This window comes from Mercenaria mercenaria, chromosome 11, assembly GCF_021730395.1.
Source record: "Mercenaria mercenaria strain notata chromosome 11, MADL_Memer_1, whole genome shotgun sequence".
In the NCBI taxonomy this organism is placed as follows: domain Eukaryota; kingdom Metazoa; phylum Mollusca; class Bivalvia; order Venerida; family Veneridae; genus Mercenaria; species Mercenaria mercenaria.
In genome coordinates this window covers 52,995,759-53,013,718 of record NC_069371.1, presented here as the reverse complement: position 1 = coordinate 53,013,718, position 17,960 = coordinate 52,995,759, and the positions used below count along the sequence as shown (strand labels likewise).

The window sequence follows — 17,960 nt, the reverse complement described above, 5'->3', positions numbered from 1 at the left end:
AAATCCGAAACTTAACTGCGACTAATACGTTACAACTTAAATTTTCCGACCATTTCCAGAGCAAAAATTAGATGCGGACTATACATTACCGCGACCTATACACACCAAAATACGGTATTGAATTAATTTGATTAAATTTGAAGTAACAGAACATTGTTCTACCTGTTTTGTAATTCCAATCAAAATGACGATCAAGATAATGGCAAACACACCACATATTTTCTCATGGGACAAAATTAAATGTCTCAGAACAATTATGTTTTCTATCACATTAGTCTTTCTGGTGAAAAACTGTAACCATTCAGCTTCGAAATACTGAAACAGGGAGAGGATCCACTCTGTAATAGCACACTCCCGTATGTAAGGATCTGTGACGTCACCGATAAGGTCTGCTATCTAAAAATAGCACAGGACAGAATTTGCGGACAAACAATCAGTGATTCATTGTACAATAGCATAAGTAAACCGTAGATTTTGCATTTTATTCGTTATTTTTCATCAGGTTTCTAGCCTACACATCGCAAACAAATGATTTTTTCCACTCTTAATTTCAGTAAACTAGCCGAGAAACTATCCATGTTAGAAATAACATACCGCTTTTTCTTCAGTGTATGAAAGGACGATGTTAAAGAATGGATGATGTTATTATGTTATTCTGTTCATTTTGTGACACTTTCAGTTTTAAAAAAGAATATTTAGAAAAAAATAAAACAACTCCAGAAAAAATGTATCAATGCCAAATGGAAAGCGTTAATATTTAAAACAAAAATGTATTTACAGAACTGAAAAAATCAAAGTTGTTCTTCTTGGTTACCGTCATACATTAAAAGTATATTTTTGTAAAAAAAAAATCTTCCGTAAGTGTTTATAAATTTAAAAGATCCCTTGTGAATGTTAAAGGAAATCTTATGATCACATAATTTAAATTTATTGAAATTTCGAAATATGATGAACAACATGTATATTTTAAAGTAAACTGTCATACACATTGTTATTTTCGTAGTAATATTTAGATATTATATAATAAAACATGTTGCTAATCTAATGCAACCCCATTATTTTCTACCAAACCATGCATATATGTATTTTAATAAGGAAATGTTTGACGGACACTGACCACAGCTGACATCCGTGATCATCATCAAGTTTGTGTCTTGTGTTGTGTGAATCAGTTGTTTAAAAACGAAATACATGTAGTTATTGTAGTTATGATTTTAATTGTACTGATACATTCTTTAAACGTCATGAATCAAAAAGTTTTAACCACAAGTGCCCTTCGGTATGTCGCATTAGAAAGTATTGTATTTTTTTATTAAGACTGTAGACTGTTCTTCTGATGCAAAATTTTAATAGTATTATTGCAGAATATGGGGTAATGTGCATGCAACATGCTTTTAAACAGTGCTCTTTTTTTTTGCTTAGGCGGCCCATTATGAATCGCCATGTTGAAATTATATGTCTGTATATTTGATATATTCCTTACATTTCCAATATATTTCTTTAATTAGTTATTTTTTCATCTCTTTAATTTATTCTGTTAACACGTGCGACAATTTTATACAGGTGGCATGTTACTTTTTTAATTCTCTTCGAAGTACTGAGATAGTTGATTCGTTATATGTAGAAAACGCTCCCATGTCCGCAATGCACACATTGCATTATGGTATAACTACAGTATGTTCTATTTATAGAACACGGGAGTGTGCTATTGTTGCACCAGAAAGAAATCTTAATCCACTGCAACTACATCTCATTAAAAATGTCCTCATAATAAACCATTTCTCAAAATTTCCAAGTAAATCAGAGTTTTCAACAGCAGGAAATTGTAACTGAATTCATTATAATCTTCCACTGAAAGAAGTAGTAGCAACCTTCCTTTTTCCCTGACACTGAGCTAGAGTAATACAAAGTATGAAACTTTTCCTTATATTTTTTATTTGAAATACCAAAATAACAAAAAAATTCTCACATAACTATTGAAGAATAATTACCTTAAAACACTCCATTTTGAGTTGAGATCAATTTTAAATTGACAAAATATTCCACATACTGATTTTTGTACCACTAGAACTACTGGTATGACCTCGGCCATGAGTTACTAAGTTTCAATCCCATTCATTCATAGATATAAATTTGAAAATGATCTGTATTTTTAATGATCACAGAGTGTAATTATTGCAATTTTATCTATATTCTATGAATGTAAGCAATTTTGTCTATATCTTTTGTGGGCCGGTCAAAATTTTAAAGAACATCCTTGACTTCAATTAAAAAAATTCTTTTCAAGGAAAGTAAAACTGACATACCTTAAATCACTGATGTTAAAAAAATTGTTAATATGTGAAATACATTAAATCGTAAAAAAATTAATAAATAAAACTTAAAATTTTGTGTTTGTGTAAAAAAATGTTGATGTTAAAAAGTAATTCCATGGCTTTCCAGATATATTTACAAGAGCAGCATGAGGAAGTTCTCAATGACTTGATATCAAAACATAAAATTACCCTTTTGTACTTCTATAACACATATTTTTGAGAACATTTTTAACAGCCCCCGTTTAGTAGCACGCTGAAGTGGGATTTAAATAGAAGGAATTTCATAGCAAACTGTGAAAAATAAACACTGGAAACCATAACCGAAGGACTTATCAATACAAAATTATGGGGTGAGAAGATTACAAATAGTCTCTAACTGGCCAGTCTTTATTACATTATTGGCCATTTTATCCAAATCATATGATTTACTGTCATGTTCACATAACACAGTCCATTCCTGGCACTTTTGGTCTTGCTGGTATTGCTAGTTTTTATACAATTTTTCCAGTTTTTCAGTTATATAATCATGAAGACCGGCTTACAAATAGTGTTCATAGATTTCATTCTCAGCAAAAAAAACAAACTAGCAACTTTGGGTAATGGAATTATATCGTAACAGGAAAAAGAATTTTTTCATGCCTACGTTAAAAGTAAACCTACCATATCTATTTTGCCTTTGAATCTTTTATAACTTCTTGAAGACATCAGATTCTGTTTTTAGAATATCAAATTTATATGGCACCCTTTTCATGATAAATAAGTTCAAAAGATAGTTCACTCCTACCCAAACATGGCGATAATTCCCCATGCAAAGTACGACACCAAACTTTTTCCATGTAAAGAACTGATACAAGACTGGCAAAAATACTAAATTACACTTACCTATGTTGAAATATTAACTTAATATCATCCATATAATTTTAAATGAACAAATTCTTCTGAAGAAAATAAGACTTTTATCCAACCTTAAATATGTATTACAACCATGCAAACTAAACTAAAATTTCTTACTTTTATGGTTTTAAGTATCCTTAAAATGAAAGGCAGAGATATTTCTTCAGATTATGATATTTAAGATGTTTGTAATATATCACAGCTTATTCTATGGTACATTTGTATTTGGTAACAAGTGCAATGTAAGTGTATGCTAATCCGTTTAATCCGTGATTAACAAAGTATTTTAATACATCAAAACTGTGCACCACCACTTTAATTTAGGTGAACATTTCCAAATAAACAGCTTGCAAATGTATGGGTGTTTTTTTTGTGTGCAATTTCTATCTCATTTTAAAACATTCATTAACAATAATGACTGTTAAGTGGTTAGGGTAACTATATGTGTAGATAGAGAGACATATTCAGATACCAGGGATCCATGCGAGTTAACACTTTGTTAACAGATCCCTTGGTTATTTTACAAGTTCAGTGAAAAGCACAGATACATGCTTACCCTTCTTTCCTGGGAAGAACCATTACTGGGCTTTCAGTTAGACCAAAGACACTTGAGAAAATCTCAGAAATTTCCAGTGCCCAAACAGAAATTTGAACCACAGTCCTCTGGATTGACAGTCAAGTGTGTGGCCACCAGACCAATGTGTTACTCATAAAAATTGTTTTCAAGAAAACGCAAACAAGTATCTTTTAAGTAACAAGAGCTATTCAGGGAAAGTGCACTTGATTATTCCGATGCTTGATAGTAAAATAGGACATATCTGAGCAAACTACAGCTATCACTGGAGTGAATAATAATACCCCTAATGTGGATGATGATACGGGACAACAGTTTGAGTCAAACCCATTTAGTAATAACATACAAGTGCCTCAATTTCTCTGTAAAAAAAGGACCTTACACTTGGACAATGTCTGCCAGAGTAATGCACACTGTGTCATATGATGCAAATAATGCTGTGGAACAACTATTTTAAGTTTGAATTAAATCCATTTAGTAACAGCTTTGAGAGTGGAAATGCATGAAAAATCTAATTTGAAGTTCAAAGTCAAATGGAGACATATCTGCAATTCATGATATATTTAAGCCAAAGTTATGGACCTTCTAACACTATGATTGTGATGATATGTGACAACTATAATTGATGAAGTAGTAACAAAGGGCAGCGAAACTTTAACCTGAAATTCTAAGTAAAAAGGTTGGCATAATTCATGATATATTAGTGCAAGAGTCACCTTGTGTCATATGATATGGGTGGTGATTTGTGGCAATTAGTTCAAGTTTAAAGCAAATTCCATTAAGCAATAACAGAGCTAATCAAAACTTAAGACATGCTGTGGACATGTTTGCTAGGATAGCTCTCCATAATATTTTGTACTTTATATAGTCAAGCTTTTACATTGCATGTCAAATGAGTACAGAAAAATGTCTTTTTAACTTTTTTTTTACATACAACCAAACTTACAAAGATAAAAAACCTAGCTGAGATAAAATACCAGAATCAAACTATGTCAAATAAATTAACACACCAGGTATAGTATAGCATAATGCAGTGATAATTACCTTTATTGGAGGTTTAAGTCCTGCAAAAATTGCTTTAGTCCTTGCTAAACAAATATATCTACTGATGACACAAATATTTTGTCTTTTGTACAGTTTGTAAGATAATGCTTTTTAATAGCTATTTGAAACTATGTAGACCACAAACTTTACATCCATTAAACGTGTGTATGACAGTTTAATGTTTCAGTAAGTCAAGATTAAAGTATAACATATGTCTTAATGAACCCCCAAATGAATTTGAATGTTGCATTTTCTGTGAAGATGTTTCATATATTACCAACATATTTTTGTTGATAATTATGGCAATTTTCCAGCTTGAATGGTGGTTAACTGCACCAGTGACCTCTGGCAAGCCGGCTGGAAGGCTTCCTCACATAATGACCCAAGCAGCATTTTAACTCACAGAGTATGAGAAACTTAGCCATAGAGGCCCACTATGAATATAACCTAGCAATTTTGGAAAGTGCATAATGCTGTTTTTGTTTTTTGTATATTTGCTTTCCCTTCCTATAAATACCTATTACTTTCAGGCCCCAACCTAAGCAAAATCTAAGGCGACACATGCTGCATTTATGCACTCCCACCCTATGAAGACTGTTATAAGAGTTATTGTGAAAACATAAAAATTATTTGAAATGTAAATAATAATTACATATTTTACTACAACCAAAATCAAACTCTTCAATGGTATGTTGGGTTTAAACTATAAAAGATGGACTGTCACTTCTTATTCATTCATTATTTTTTTAACTATTGGAATGTAAAAATATATCTTTTCAATTATACCTATCCTACAGACCAATAATGAAGGACATACAGAAGTTTTACACTTCAGCAATTAAATAAAATCTTTCACCAAAAAGTGATGATTAATACTGATATGTTTGCAAACTATCTTTTCAATGTACTTTCATAAAAGGTATTGAAGTTTAAATCAAACATTACATGAATATGTATAATGCATTCAACTGCTACAAGAAGTAAGAAATGCGAAAGTAAAATACTACAAGAGTTATCTTGTTTTTTCTCTCTTCTAAGACTGAAATTTCACACTTTATTTGTAGGAATCAAGTAAGCAATTGTGCAAATTTCACTATTAGGCACTGATCAACTGACCTTCAATGTATAAATGTCACTGAAATAACTATTAACCAAACATTCAACATTTATTTTACATTACCAACCTGAATTTCCTTCATTGTAAAGGTTAAAATCGCCCAGAATCTGTATGGAACCTTGAGGAAACTGTTGTAAAAATTTCCAGGAATTCACACTGAGACAATCCAACAACACCTTGTGTAATACAATACACACCAACAATGGTGACAGCTTGTATTTTTTAGTGTAAAAAGCCGAAGTGAATGATGTAAGATGACAGGGTGATGACCGAGGTATTGTCCCCGGGGTATCAAGTAACAACAACATACATCATACCTGGATGTTATCCCCCTATCACCAGTGATAGGATCTAAGATGGTCAGATAAATCAATTTATGGTCAATGATTGTAATAATATGGTCAGCTTTCGCAAGAATGAAGATATTTTTAGGTATCTAAATTAAAATGAAGCCTTAAGGTTAATGCCAATGCACACCAACATTGTTCTCAGAAAGTCTAATACTGCAAAAGCATTTAATTTCATTAGCGTTCCATTTCCTGCTTTTTGCCAAAAGGTGCTATTTCATGTGGCCGTAAATTCATGGATTTCATGAACTTTAAAAATAAGATGGTAGGAGTTTTTTTGTCCACTGAGATACTATTTTGCGAAATCCATGAAAATGAATCCTCCAAGAATATCAATTTGAAAGTAAAATACACGAGAAGGTACATGAGATACCAGACTTGGTCCAAATAAAACAGTTTCTTACTCTTATGAAACAGGTTGTTATACGTTGGATTTTATAAACCTATACTTTTAGATTACTACAATGCTCTAGAAAGATCTACCAAGAGTTATATACAAATAAAGCTACTAGACAAAAATACATCAAATACAATATACTCCTGTGTTTCACAAACATATAGCTCATGTTAAGCCAACTATAAACAAGTTTTTAAGTGTTTGCATACTAATTTACATATCCTTTTAACAATAAATTAACACACTTTCACATGTTTTTTTATAACAGAAATATACATTTTGCACACTGTTGTGAAGTTGATAAAGTCAGCCATGTCTGGACAATAATTCTAAATAATATGAAAAAGGTAAAGAGTAAGTTACCATGTTGCCAAGAAACAAAAACAGGGCATGCCCTGCAATAACAGAAATGGTATGAAGCCTAGTTTAAAGATACAGGTCATGCCAAATAATGGAAATGGTATGATGCCTAGTTTAAAGTAACAGGTCATGCCAAATAATGGAAATGGTATGATGCCTAGTTTAAAGTAACAGGTCATGCCAAATAATGGAAATGGTATGATGCCTAGTTTAAAGTAACAGGTCATGCCAAATAATGGAAATGGTATGATGCCTAGTTTAAAGTAACAGTTCATGCCAAATAATGGAAATGGTATGATGCCTAGTTTACAGTAACAGGTCATGCCTAGTAACGGAAATGGTATGATACCAAGTTGAAAGTAACAGGTTGTGCCACATAACAGAAATGGTATGATGCCTAGTTAACAGTATCCGGTTATACCAACTAACAGAAATGGTATGATGCCTAGTTAACAGTATCCGGTTATACCAACTAACAGAAATGGTATAATGCCTAGTTAACAGTATCCAGTTATACCAACTAACAGAAATGGTATGATGCCTAGTTAGCAGTATCCAGTTATACCAACTAACAACAAGGCAGTCTGAAAGACAGCTAAATCCCCGCCACTGCTATGGATAGTGAAAGGGTAAAACCTTTGATTTTAGCTGTGACCTTGACCTTGAACTGACACGGCTGACTCATGAATTCTGCACAACGTCTTGATGAGGTGATCATTTGACCAAAGTTTCATGAAAATCCTTCAAGGGGTTTAGGAGATACAGAGCTGAAACCTTTGACCTTCAGTTGTGACTTTGACCTTGAGTTGACATGGCTGTCTCATGAGTTCTTGATGAGGTGATCATTTGACCAAAGTTTGATGAAAATCCTTCAAGGGGTTAAGGAGATACAGAGTGGACACCAAATGGAAGGCTCAAACCTTCGACCCTTAGTTGTGACCTTGACCTTGAGCTGGCATGGTTGACTCATAATTTCTGCATATTGTCTTGATGAGGTAATCATTTGACCCAGGTTTTATAAAATTCCTTCAAGGGGTTTAGGAGATATAGAGTGGACACGAAATGGAAGGCTCAAACCTTTGACCTTCAGTTGTGACCTTGACTTTGAGCTGACATGGCTGACTCATAAGTTCTGCACATCGCCTTGATGAGGTGATCGTTTGACCCAAGTTTGATGAAAATCCTTCAAGGGGTTTAGGAGATATAGAGCGGACACAAAATGGAAGGTTCAAACCTTTGACCCTAAGTTTTGACCTTGACCTTGAGCCGGCATGACTGACTCATGGGTTCTGCACATCGTCTTGATGAGGTGATCATTTGACCCAAGTTTTATAAAATTCCTTCAAGGGGTTTAAGAGATATAGAGCGGACAATAAATGGAAGGCTCAAACCTTTGACCTTGAGTTTTGACCTTGACCTTGAGCCGGCATGGCTGACTCATGGGTTCTGCACATCATCTTGATGAGGTGATCATTTGACCCAAGTTTTATACAATTCCTTCAAGGGGTTTAGGAGATATAGAGCGGACACAAAATGGCAGGCTCAAACCTTTGACCTTGAGTTGTGACCTTGACCTTGAGCCGGCAAGGCTGACTCATTGGTTCTGCACATCGTCTTCATGAGGTGATCATTTGACCCAAGTTTCATGAAAATCCTTCAAGGGGTTTAGGAGATATGGACCGGTCACGAATTTGTTACGGACGGAAGTATGGAAGTACGGAAGGACGGACGCAGACCATTCCTATAATCCCTCCGCCACGGCGAGGGATTAAAAATGTCATGATGCCTAGTTTGAATAAAAAACAGTTAAATAACAGAAACAACTGGTAACAATATATCACAGGAACAATAGGCTACAGAGTAACAGAAATATGAAAATGTGAAATAATAGGAACTATATGCTGCTGGAGACAAGAACATAATGCTGATGAGTAACAAGAACAATGTAATGTTTCAGATAAGAACAATGTAATGCTGGAGATGTAGACAAGAACATAATGCTGATGAGTAACAAGAACAATGTAATGTTTCAGACAAGAACAATGTAATGCTGGAGATGGAGACAAGAACATAATGCTGATGAGTAACAAGAACAATGTAATGTTTCAGACAAGAACAATATACTGCTGGAGATGGAGACAAGAACATAATGCTGATGAGTAACAAGAACAATGTAATTCTGGAGATGGAGACAAGAACATAATGCTGATGAGTAACAGGAACAATGTAATGTTTCAGACAAGAACAATGTAATGCTGGAGATGGAGACAAGAACATAATGCTGATGAGTAACAAGAACAATGTAATGTTTCAGACAAGAACAATGTAATGCTGGAGATGGAGACAAGAACATAATGCTGATGAGTAACAAGAACAATATAATGTTTCAGACAAGAACAATGTACTGATGGAGATGGAGACAAGAACATAATGCTGATGAGTAACAAGAATAATGTAATGTTTCAGACAAGAACAATATAATTCTTGAGATGGAGACAAGAACATAATGCTGATGAGTAACAAGAACAATGTAATGTTTCAGACAAGAACAATGTAATGCTGGAGATGGAGACAAGAACATAATGCTGATGAGTAACAAGAACAATGTAATGTTTCAGACAAGAACAATGTAATGCTGGAGATGGAGACAAGAACATAATGCTGATGAGTAACAAGAACAACGTAATGTTTCAGACAAGAACAATGTAATGCTGGAGATGGAGACAAGAACATAATGCTGATGAGTAACAAGAACAATATAATGTTTCAGACAAGAACAATGTACTGATGGAGATGGAGACAAGAACATAATGCTGATGAGTAACAAGAATAATGTAATGTTTCAGACAAGAACAATATAATTCTTGAGATGGAGACAAGAACATAATGCTGATGAGTAACAAGAACAATGTAATGTTTCAGACAAGAACAATGTACTGCTGGAGATGGAGACAAGAACATAATGCTGATGAGTAACAAGAACAATGTAATGTTTCAGACAAGAACAATGTACTGCTGGAGATGGAGACAAGAACATAATGCTGATGAGTAACAAGAACAATGTAATGTTTCAGACAAGAACAATGTAATGCTGGAGATGGAGACAAGAACATAATGCTGCTGAGTTAACAAGAACAATGTAATCTTTCAGACAAGAACAATGTACTGCTGGAGATGGAGACAAGAACATAAATGCTGATGAGTAACAAGAACAATGCACTGCTGGAGACAATTACAATAAGCTGCTGTATGCTGATGAGTTACAAAAACAGCATACTGCTGGTAAAAGAAATATGTGGCTGTACAGAAAAAACATCACATCTAAATAAATGTAATGATAATATAATAATGATCATGAGACTGCTCAGTCATAGCAAGCAGAAGTTTATTAGGAAAAGAAGGCTTTCCAGTAATAGTATGTCTAGAAATAGGTGGCTTTTGATTAATAGGAAAACAGTGTCTTACAAAACATAAGAAACAGGAGTATGCTTAGTGACAACAGCAGAAACCTACCCTGTAACACAAGGCTGTTGAGTAAAAGGAGGAGAGGTTACCAAGTGATAGGAAGCACCGGGGTAACTGGAACAAGGTAATACCTAGTAGCACAAGAAGCAAGAGGCTGATAACAGAAACATTGTCACCTGGTAACAGCAGGCTGCTGAGTAACAGGACATTGCTGAGTAACAATTACAGTGTTGTTTGGCAAAAGGAGGCTGCAGAGTAACAGAACAGAGTGTTGTATAGTATTAAAAGGCTTCTGAGTAACAATTGCAGAGTTGTCCAGTAACAGGAGGCTGCTGCGTAACACATCAGGGGGTTGCCAAGTAAAAAGAGGCTGATGAGTAACGTAAGTAATGGGATGCTGCTGAGTAACAGTAACAGGGGGTTATCTAGTAACTGAAGGCAGCTGAGTAAAGAACCAAGAGGTCACCTGGTAATAGGAGGCTGCAGAGTAAGATATCAGAGGACAGTTAAGCAAAAAGGAGGCTGCTGAGTAACAGAAGTATCAGAATTCTGATAAGTCACAATGATAGAGCATTATCCAGGAACACGAGGCTGTTGTTCAGTAACAAGAAGCTGCAGAGTAACATGATCAGAGGGCTGTCCTGTCCAATGAACAAGAGGGTCTAATAACAATACCAGAAGGATTCCAAGTTCGAACATGTACTGGAGACTGCTTGTAACTGAAATAAGAGGTTGACCAGTGACCAGATCACTTGTTAAAATACTAATGTTGGTGGGTGTAGATATGTGAACTTTCACCAAGATAAACACTGATACCTTGTAACTTACAGCATAGATATATGTATATACTGTCAATTACCTAGATTAATACAACAGCTCTTAAAATAAAGCTATATATATGGGGAGGTATAACATGTACAATGGAACTTTATTTCTGGTCTGGTGCCAGAGGTGGTGACCAAATTTATCAAAATATACCATGTATCATCTTTTCACTACTATACCTCAAATGGCTGTGCTGTTGACTTGGGGCGAACTTTTTCCTCCACCTTTTTCTTAATTATCTGCACCGACACCTGTCTGTCTTCGCCTGCTAACAAACCAATAGTTTTATTGGCCTTAAAATCAATCTGTTTCCACTTGTCCCCAGTAAGAACAACCAGGGAGTGAGCTGCCGGATTTAACTTGTTCGAAGCCGATAAGTTGATTAGAAGATCCATCATTGGTATACTGTAAATGCAAAACCAATTTACAAGGTGAATAAATTAGAATATGGTACTGAGCTTGTATATTAAATTACCTGGCGAGATGAACGCAAGTCTTCCACTTGCCATCTAACTGTTTCTCCCGATGGGTCATTGTCTTTTCGTGAAAATGATATATCTGGTTGATCTTGTGTGACAGCGGTATTTAGTGTCAGCTCGTTCTTCTCGCCGTGCTTGCCGGACATCTGTTTCTTTTTTCGCGAAAACATTATTACTCCATATCACTCACCAAATTAAAATTTACACTGAATGTACCTTTGAACTTGAATAAATCTATGTTGAAAAGTGTAAACACACTATATCAAACCTGACAAGAATAATTGCAAAGTAATTTATGCCTGTACATTTTACTACACTTTCCTATATCAATACATTAAATCCCCTCCCATTGATAAGTAATTTACACATTGTATACAGTAGACATTTTTACAGTCTATGGTTTTTCAACATGTTTGAATACCATGTCACATGGCTTCTAAAATTGACAGGTAAAATTATAGTCTGTTTCAAATAACAGTAAATTTTATAATGCTTGACTCTATTAAATCACAATAAACAATGAAATTGTATCTGGGCACTGGTGTTTTTACTGCACAGTAAAACTTGCACATTTTATCACACTTTTTGGCAAACAATGGATCAATATAACTGGTAATGTACAAGTCCCGGAAAGGGTACAGGATAGCAGATAAATAAAGTTCTTACAAACTTTGACCCTGACAATTTTTACAACCCACAGTCTGTAATATTTAATGACAGAAGATCCACCAGAGACGGTCATATAGTTATTGACCATAGTAGCCCTTGCTTTTTTCCTGACAAAGGGATATTCTGTAGACTACAGGTAACTTTCATATGAATTTCATGTCTAATGTACACTTCCCATCAGTCTTGTACTGTACTACAAAACGTCATACTTAAAAGTTTGTAAGAAACTTCAGTCCAGTCCCTTCAATATCATTTCTAATAAACCATGTAGGTTTAACCTTTACCCTGGCGGCAAGTGATTCTGCCTTTGCGACCAGAGCAGACCAAGTACATCTGTGCAGGCTGATCATGGTATGCAGTGACTGTTTGCTATTTCAGTGAACACCCCTTCAAATAATAAATGGCACTGCCTAAATTGAATGATGGAGCAGTCCATTTTATAACTTTAGCAGGCTAAAGATTTAATGCCTTTATTTGGACTCAGAACTTAATACTATGGGGATATAACCGCTAGTATAACAATGTATGGAATGCACTGTTACATAGTGAAGTAACACCTGTATTTCTACCAGGGTGTGGTATGTGATAATCTTTCACTTCTATTCAGATTTAACTATAGAATGTGTTGATATGCTTGACTCAGAAAATGTAATCTATCTGTCAATATTGTATTTAACAAATGAAACATAAACCATGAATAGGGAATAAAGAGGTCTAAATTTATGCTGTCATGTTTATATATACTTATAACATGGAGTATTTAATTTCATGGAATGAACACCGGGACATCTCAATATGCATGACCGTGCAGCATATTTTTACTTAAAAATTACTTCAAAGTAGTTTGACCAAGATCAGCCTGCATGTCTGTGCTATTCAGTCAGTAAATTTTCAGTGAACACCCCTTTGATAAACAAGTGGTACTGCCCAAATTGAATGATGGGCCAGTCCATTTTAGAAATATAGCAAGGTAAAGGTTAAAACTCAAAAAAATGGATACGTATCCTGAATTTGATGAAAAGTAACAAAGTTTTTGCTTAATTTTCATAAAATAATTCTGAAACAGACTATGGTTTAAATCCTGTTTTTCAAATGTTTATTCTGTGGAAAGGTGAAGAGGACAGTATGTAGGCAGATTGTAAGGAAATGCATAAAGTATGTAGATCAACATTTTAATGAAAGGCTTTATATATACAAGGCAGTTTTATTTGTATGTCAGTGTAAGACACTAGATAAATTTCATTCAGAACAGTATATACCCGGTAAGAAAGCACACTGTCTTGACTATTTGACAACTTCCAAGTAAAACATGGGCCATGATTTGTAAAGACTTGTGTAATTGAGTTAATTCACTACAACTTACAACAAATCAAAATTCTATTACTTCAATGATAACAACTTATTAAATTGTGTGCAAAGCTTCATTCAAATTTTCTTACTCAAATAAGAGATCAGAACTTGATTCATTTTCAACCAAGAGTTCTTTAACTTGGTTTATATGAATATAAGCTGGATTAGGACATCTGGTTCCAATTCAGTCCAAGATATATATTGTTATTGATATATAGCTTGATAGATAAACCTGTTGTTTTTTTTTAAGTTGAGAAAGGGCCATAATTTGTATAACAAAGAGTTATCTAACATGTTTCAATCCAATACAATGGTTACAAAGATATGATCTTGCACACAAAACTGTAACAGGTTTGTAAAATACCTTTCATCTAAAAAATTAAGACTGGGGCATGTCCAAGAGGGATATAACTCAAAAAAGACAATTAATACCCCCAGACACCACTTTGGTAATGGGAAAGTAAAATGTTGCGAACATGACCTTAAACCCTCAGGTGAGATTTTGATGTTGGGTTTAGTGACCGGAGTTGTGCACAGTCTACATGTCACCTTGATGAGATTAACAACTGATGCTAGTTTTATGATAATCCTTCTAGTGGAAAAAGAGGATATGAGGAGTCGACACAAATATAAGCTATCTGATCTTTGACATCCAAGTGTGACATTAACCTTGGACCAAGTGATTTGGGTTGTGTGCTCCACATATCGTTTTGATGAGGTTAACAATTGATTCTAGTCTCTGCATTGAAAAGATATGGAGTAGACAGGATGGATAGTTGGATGAACTGTAGGAGTGGAGTAACTAGAAAGTGTGACAGATGTACAGACAGACAGTTAAAACATTATATGCCTCCATGGTATTCAACACATGGTGCATAAGAATATAACATCCAAAATCTTGTTAGGATTTAATTTTGTGGACAGTGACTCAATAGTGAAATCAACAAAAATGAATCCACTATAAAAAGTGATGATTTCACACAGTGTGTGCAACATTTATATTAGCATTATTTGTTAAATACACTGTTTGGCAATTCTTTTAAAATCTGAAAAGACCCTATGTATACTTACTTAGGTTCGATGGTTTGTTGTTTCTGCGAGCCGTCGGGTAGCACCACGGTGAGATTTACATTCTCATCAATAATCTCATTCATGTTCTCATCGTCGGGCGGGTCCGCCGGGTAACTTAACGGTGGCGGGCCATTCCCATTGGTTGTAAGTGACCCCTTCTTCACCCCAACACCGACTGGAGCGGTGCCTTTCATTGAGTATGAGCCACTCATTGATTTACTGAAAAAGATTTTAAAAAGGTATTGTTACAAAGTATTGTACACTATATATCTTTGATAATAATGCACTCAAAAAAGTTTTAGCTCCAATTGAAAATAAAGCATTAGTCTTTGTGATTAATACCTTTCTAACATGTATCACCATTTCTTAACATAATTACAGATTTCCGATGCATAGTAATTCTACTGAAATATGCAAGAAGTACAACACTGCATAAAACAGTCACTGAAACCTACAGTTGATCCTGGCACAGAACAGTATAGTTAAAATGAACAATTTGGTCAAAGGGAGATAATCAACATGTTAAAATCTGGTCTTTACAAGAATTAATAACATAGTATGAAAACTTCATATAAAACTGTCACATTACTTGTACCTGTCCATTTATCAAAAGAGATAAACTTAAAGTTTCCTGCAGCGGTTTATAACCCAATATATCACAGCAAAAAAAGTCAGCAACATTACAAACTGGGAGGAAAACTGGTTTTTAACATTAAAATAATTGAAATACCTGTAGATGAAATTGTGACATTTATAGGTGGAGAACAAATGATTTCGACTCAATGTCTCCAACATGAAGTGATGAAGGAAAGCATTTGTTCTCCCAGGGTAGGAAGTTGTGGGGGGAGTCAAATGCCTCCTGAAGGGACAGTCCTATCCTGTACTTGATGAACTTATGATCAAGTCAAATGTCATCAAAAGCCATATATTCATTTGTCTCTTGTTTGTTACGAATGCCCCCTAAGTGGAGTTGGTTAGAGTTAGTGCCCTTGCCAGTGACCTTGACCTTACAGGTACATACTGGACTGGCAAGCAACACAACATCATGCTTAAAATATGTGCATGGTTTCACTGCATTCATGATTTTATCTAAATGTTGTAAATGAGATATATACAACATAGACAATTAGCAAATGCAAGGGCAGTTTGATCACTGTATGTATGACACCCATAATACGCATTAAAAGAAACCTTTAACTTAAAAACAACTTTTTCCATATAAAAGGTGACTGCATCATATCAACATATATATCAACCTACCTGACCAGTTATCAAAAGAATTTAACCTTTATATTCCTTAAAACCCCACAAAGAAAAACCTGGCTTGAACTTCCCTACTACCTTAGTATACAGAATCGGATATATATACACACATATATACACACTGAACCACAGAACATTCTTGTCAATAAAAATTGTTAGAGATGATTAAATGGCTCTTTATTGACTTTTTATAGATGTAAGCTGATTGATTCTACCCTATTAAACCTCTGCTTCTTTCACTCAGCTCCCATTGTAAGCAGTAAGTTTGAAAAGTCAGCTTGTCATACAACAGTCAGTAGGGAGTGGAACAGACACCATCAAAAGCATTAATGATATTCAGTAACTACAACATAACACTCTTATTTAAAAGTAAGACAAAATCCAGCCTCAATCCATGTTTTAACATGATGAAGAACAAAACAAGGAATTTTAGTTACTTTTGCTTCACTCCATAGGAAAAGCACAGATCTACTGACGTTGGGGTCGTGAGTTCAATCTGCTGCCGAGGCTCTTGTTCTCTGTGATTATTTGATAAAAGACATTGTGTCATAAGTCATTTTGTCCTCTGCTTATTCATGTGGAGAAGTTGGCAGTTACTTGATACTGGTACAGAAACCAGGAACACAATGGTTAGGTTAATTGCCAGCCATTACATAACTGGGAAAATGGCGCTAAACCAAATCCGAATTGATTTGATTGATTGATTGACTAGTTTGTGCTTAACATAGTTACTCAACAATATGACAGTCAATTTACCCAACCACAGTGTTTCTTGGTACTGATCTCTTCTCATCTCACCTAAATTCATTAACTTCTCCCCCTGAATAAGAAGTGAAGTTGTTGGGTTTAACATCACACTGACACAATTATAGGGAATACATGTGACTTTCCATCTTTTGATGGAGGAGGAAGACTGCAGGTGTTCCTCGTGCACTATTTCGTCACAGACGACACCTAGGTAGAACCACCAACCTTCCATAAGCCAGTTGGATGACTTCCTCATATTAAGAAATCAACACTCTGAGTGAAGCTCAAACCCAAAACAGTGAGGGGCAACTGATTCAAAGTCGACGACCATAACCACTCAGCCATGGAGGCCCCTTAATAAGAGGTGAAAGACAAAACTTCCAACAAACTGTCTAATCGTTCAAATCATCCGGGGAAAACAATTGCTTCATCTACCAACCTCGTGACTGATAGCTAGTGTAACTGAATAAAAAACTGGGTTGGCTGACAACTTTTTAATTTCAAATGGGTAACCAAAGTTTGCCAGCAAACAGGTTTATCTACATCTAAACCTTCTGCATCTAATTTAAAGTTTAATTTCAAATGTACAAACATTATGCTAAAGTGGAGACCAGGCAATTTAAATATTTGATATCAACTGAACAAATCTGTGTTAATCTGCAAAATCAAAAGATTGACCTACATTGTATAGATCAGATACCGAGGTCATGTCCGCATGTGAAAATTTTATGTCCATGTAAAACAAATAGAACTTTTAATATTACAATTTATCAGCATTAATAAGTCTGAATCTTTATTTGACCTGGTCTGCATTTGACAAACTGTATGAATTATTTAGTATCTAGATGTAGAAGAATCAGTTTGAAACACCCATATCTATTTTGCTTGTTACAAGCACCTGTACTAACATTTTTGATATTATTACATTAGTATGCTATGAGTTTGAGGGTCTTTTTTTCTATAGCTCCTGTTGTTTACAGGCATCTTTCTCATCCCCTTCCACAGAAAAGGTCCTTCATATCTTTTGCTGTTTACCCCAAAAC

General features: G+C 34.7%; 1 protein-coding gene across 16 annotated transcripts in view; it reads right to left on the bottom strand.

Moving 5' to 3' along the window:
- The window catches only part of LOC123531444 (protein cordon-bleu-like), a 93,116-nt gene that overhangs the window by 29,209 nt on the left and 45,947 nt on the right, over positions 1-17,960 (bottom strand). For 14 of the 16 annotated variants that reach the window (XM_053517452.1, XM_053517449.1, XM_053517448.1 and 11 more), the window contains 2 exons: positions 14,908-15,126; positions 11,518-11,743 (listed from right to left, as the gene is read on the bottom strand). In XM_053517452.1, the coding sequence (XP_053373427.1) occupies positions 11,518-11,743; positions 14,908-15,119 (438 nt within the window). In that variant the 5' untranslated portion in view covers positions 15,120-15,126. Of the gene's footprint in view, positions 1-1,991; positions 2,022-11,517; positions 11,744-11,813; positions 12,203-14,907; positions 15,127-17,960 lie in introns of those variants that run through there. The other 2 variants (XM_053517457.1, XM_053517459.1) reach the window with 2 other exon arrangements.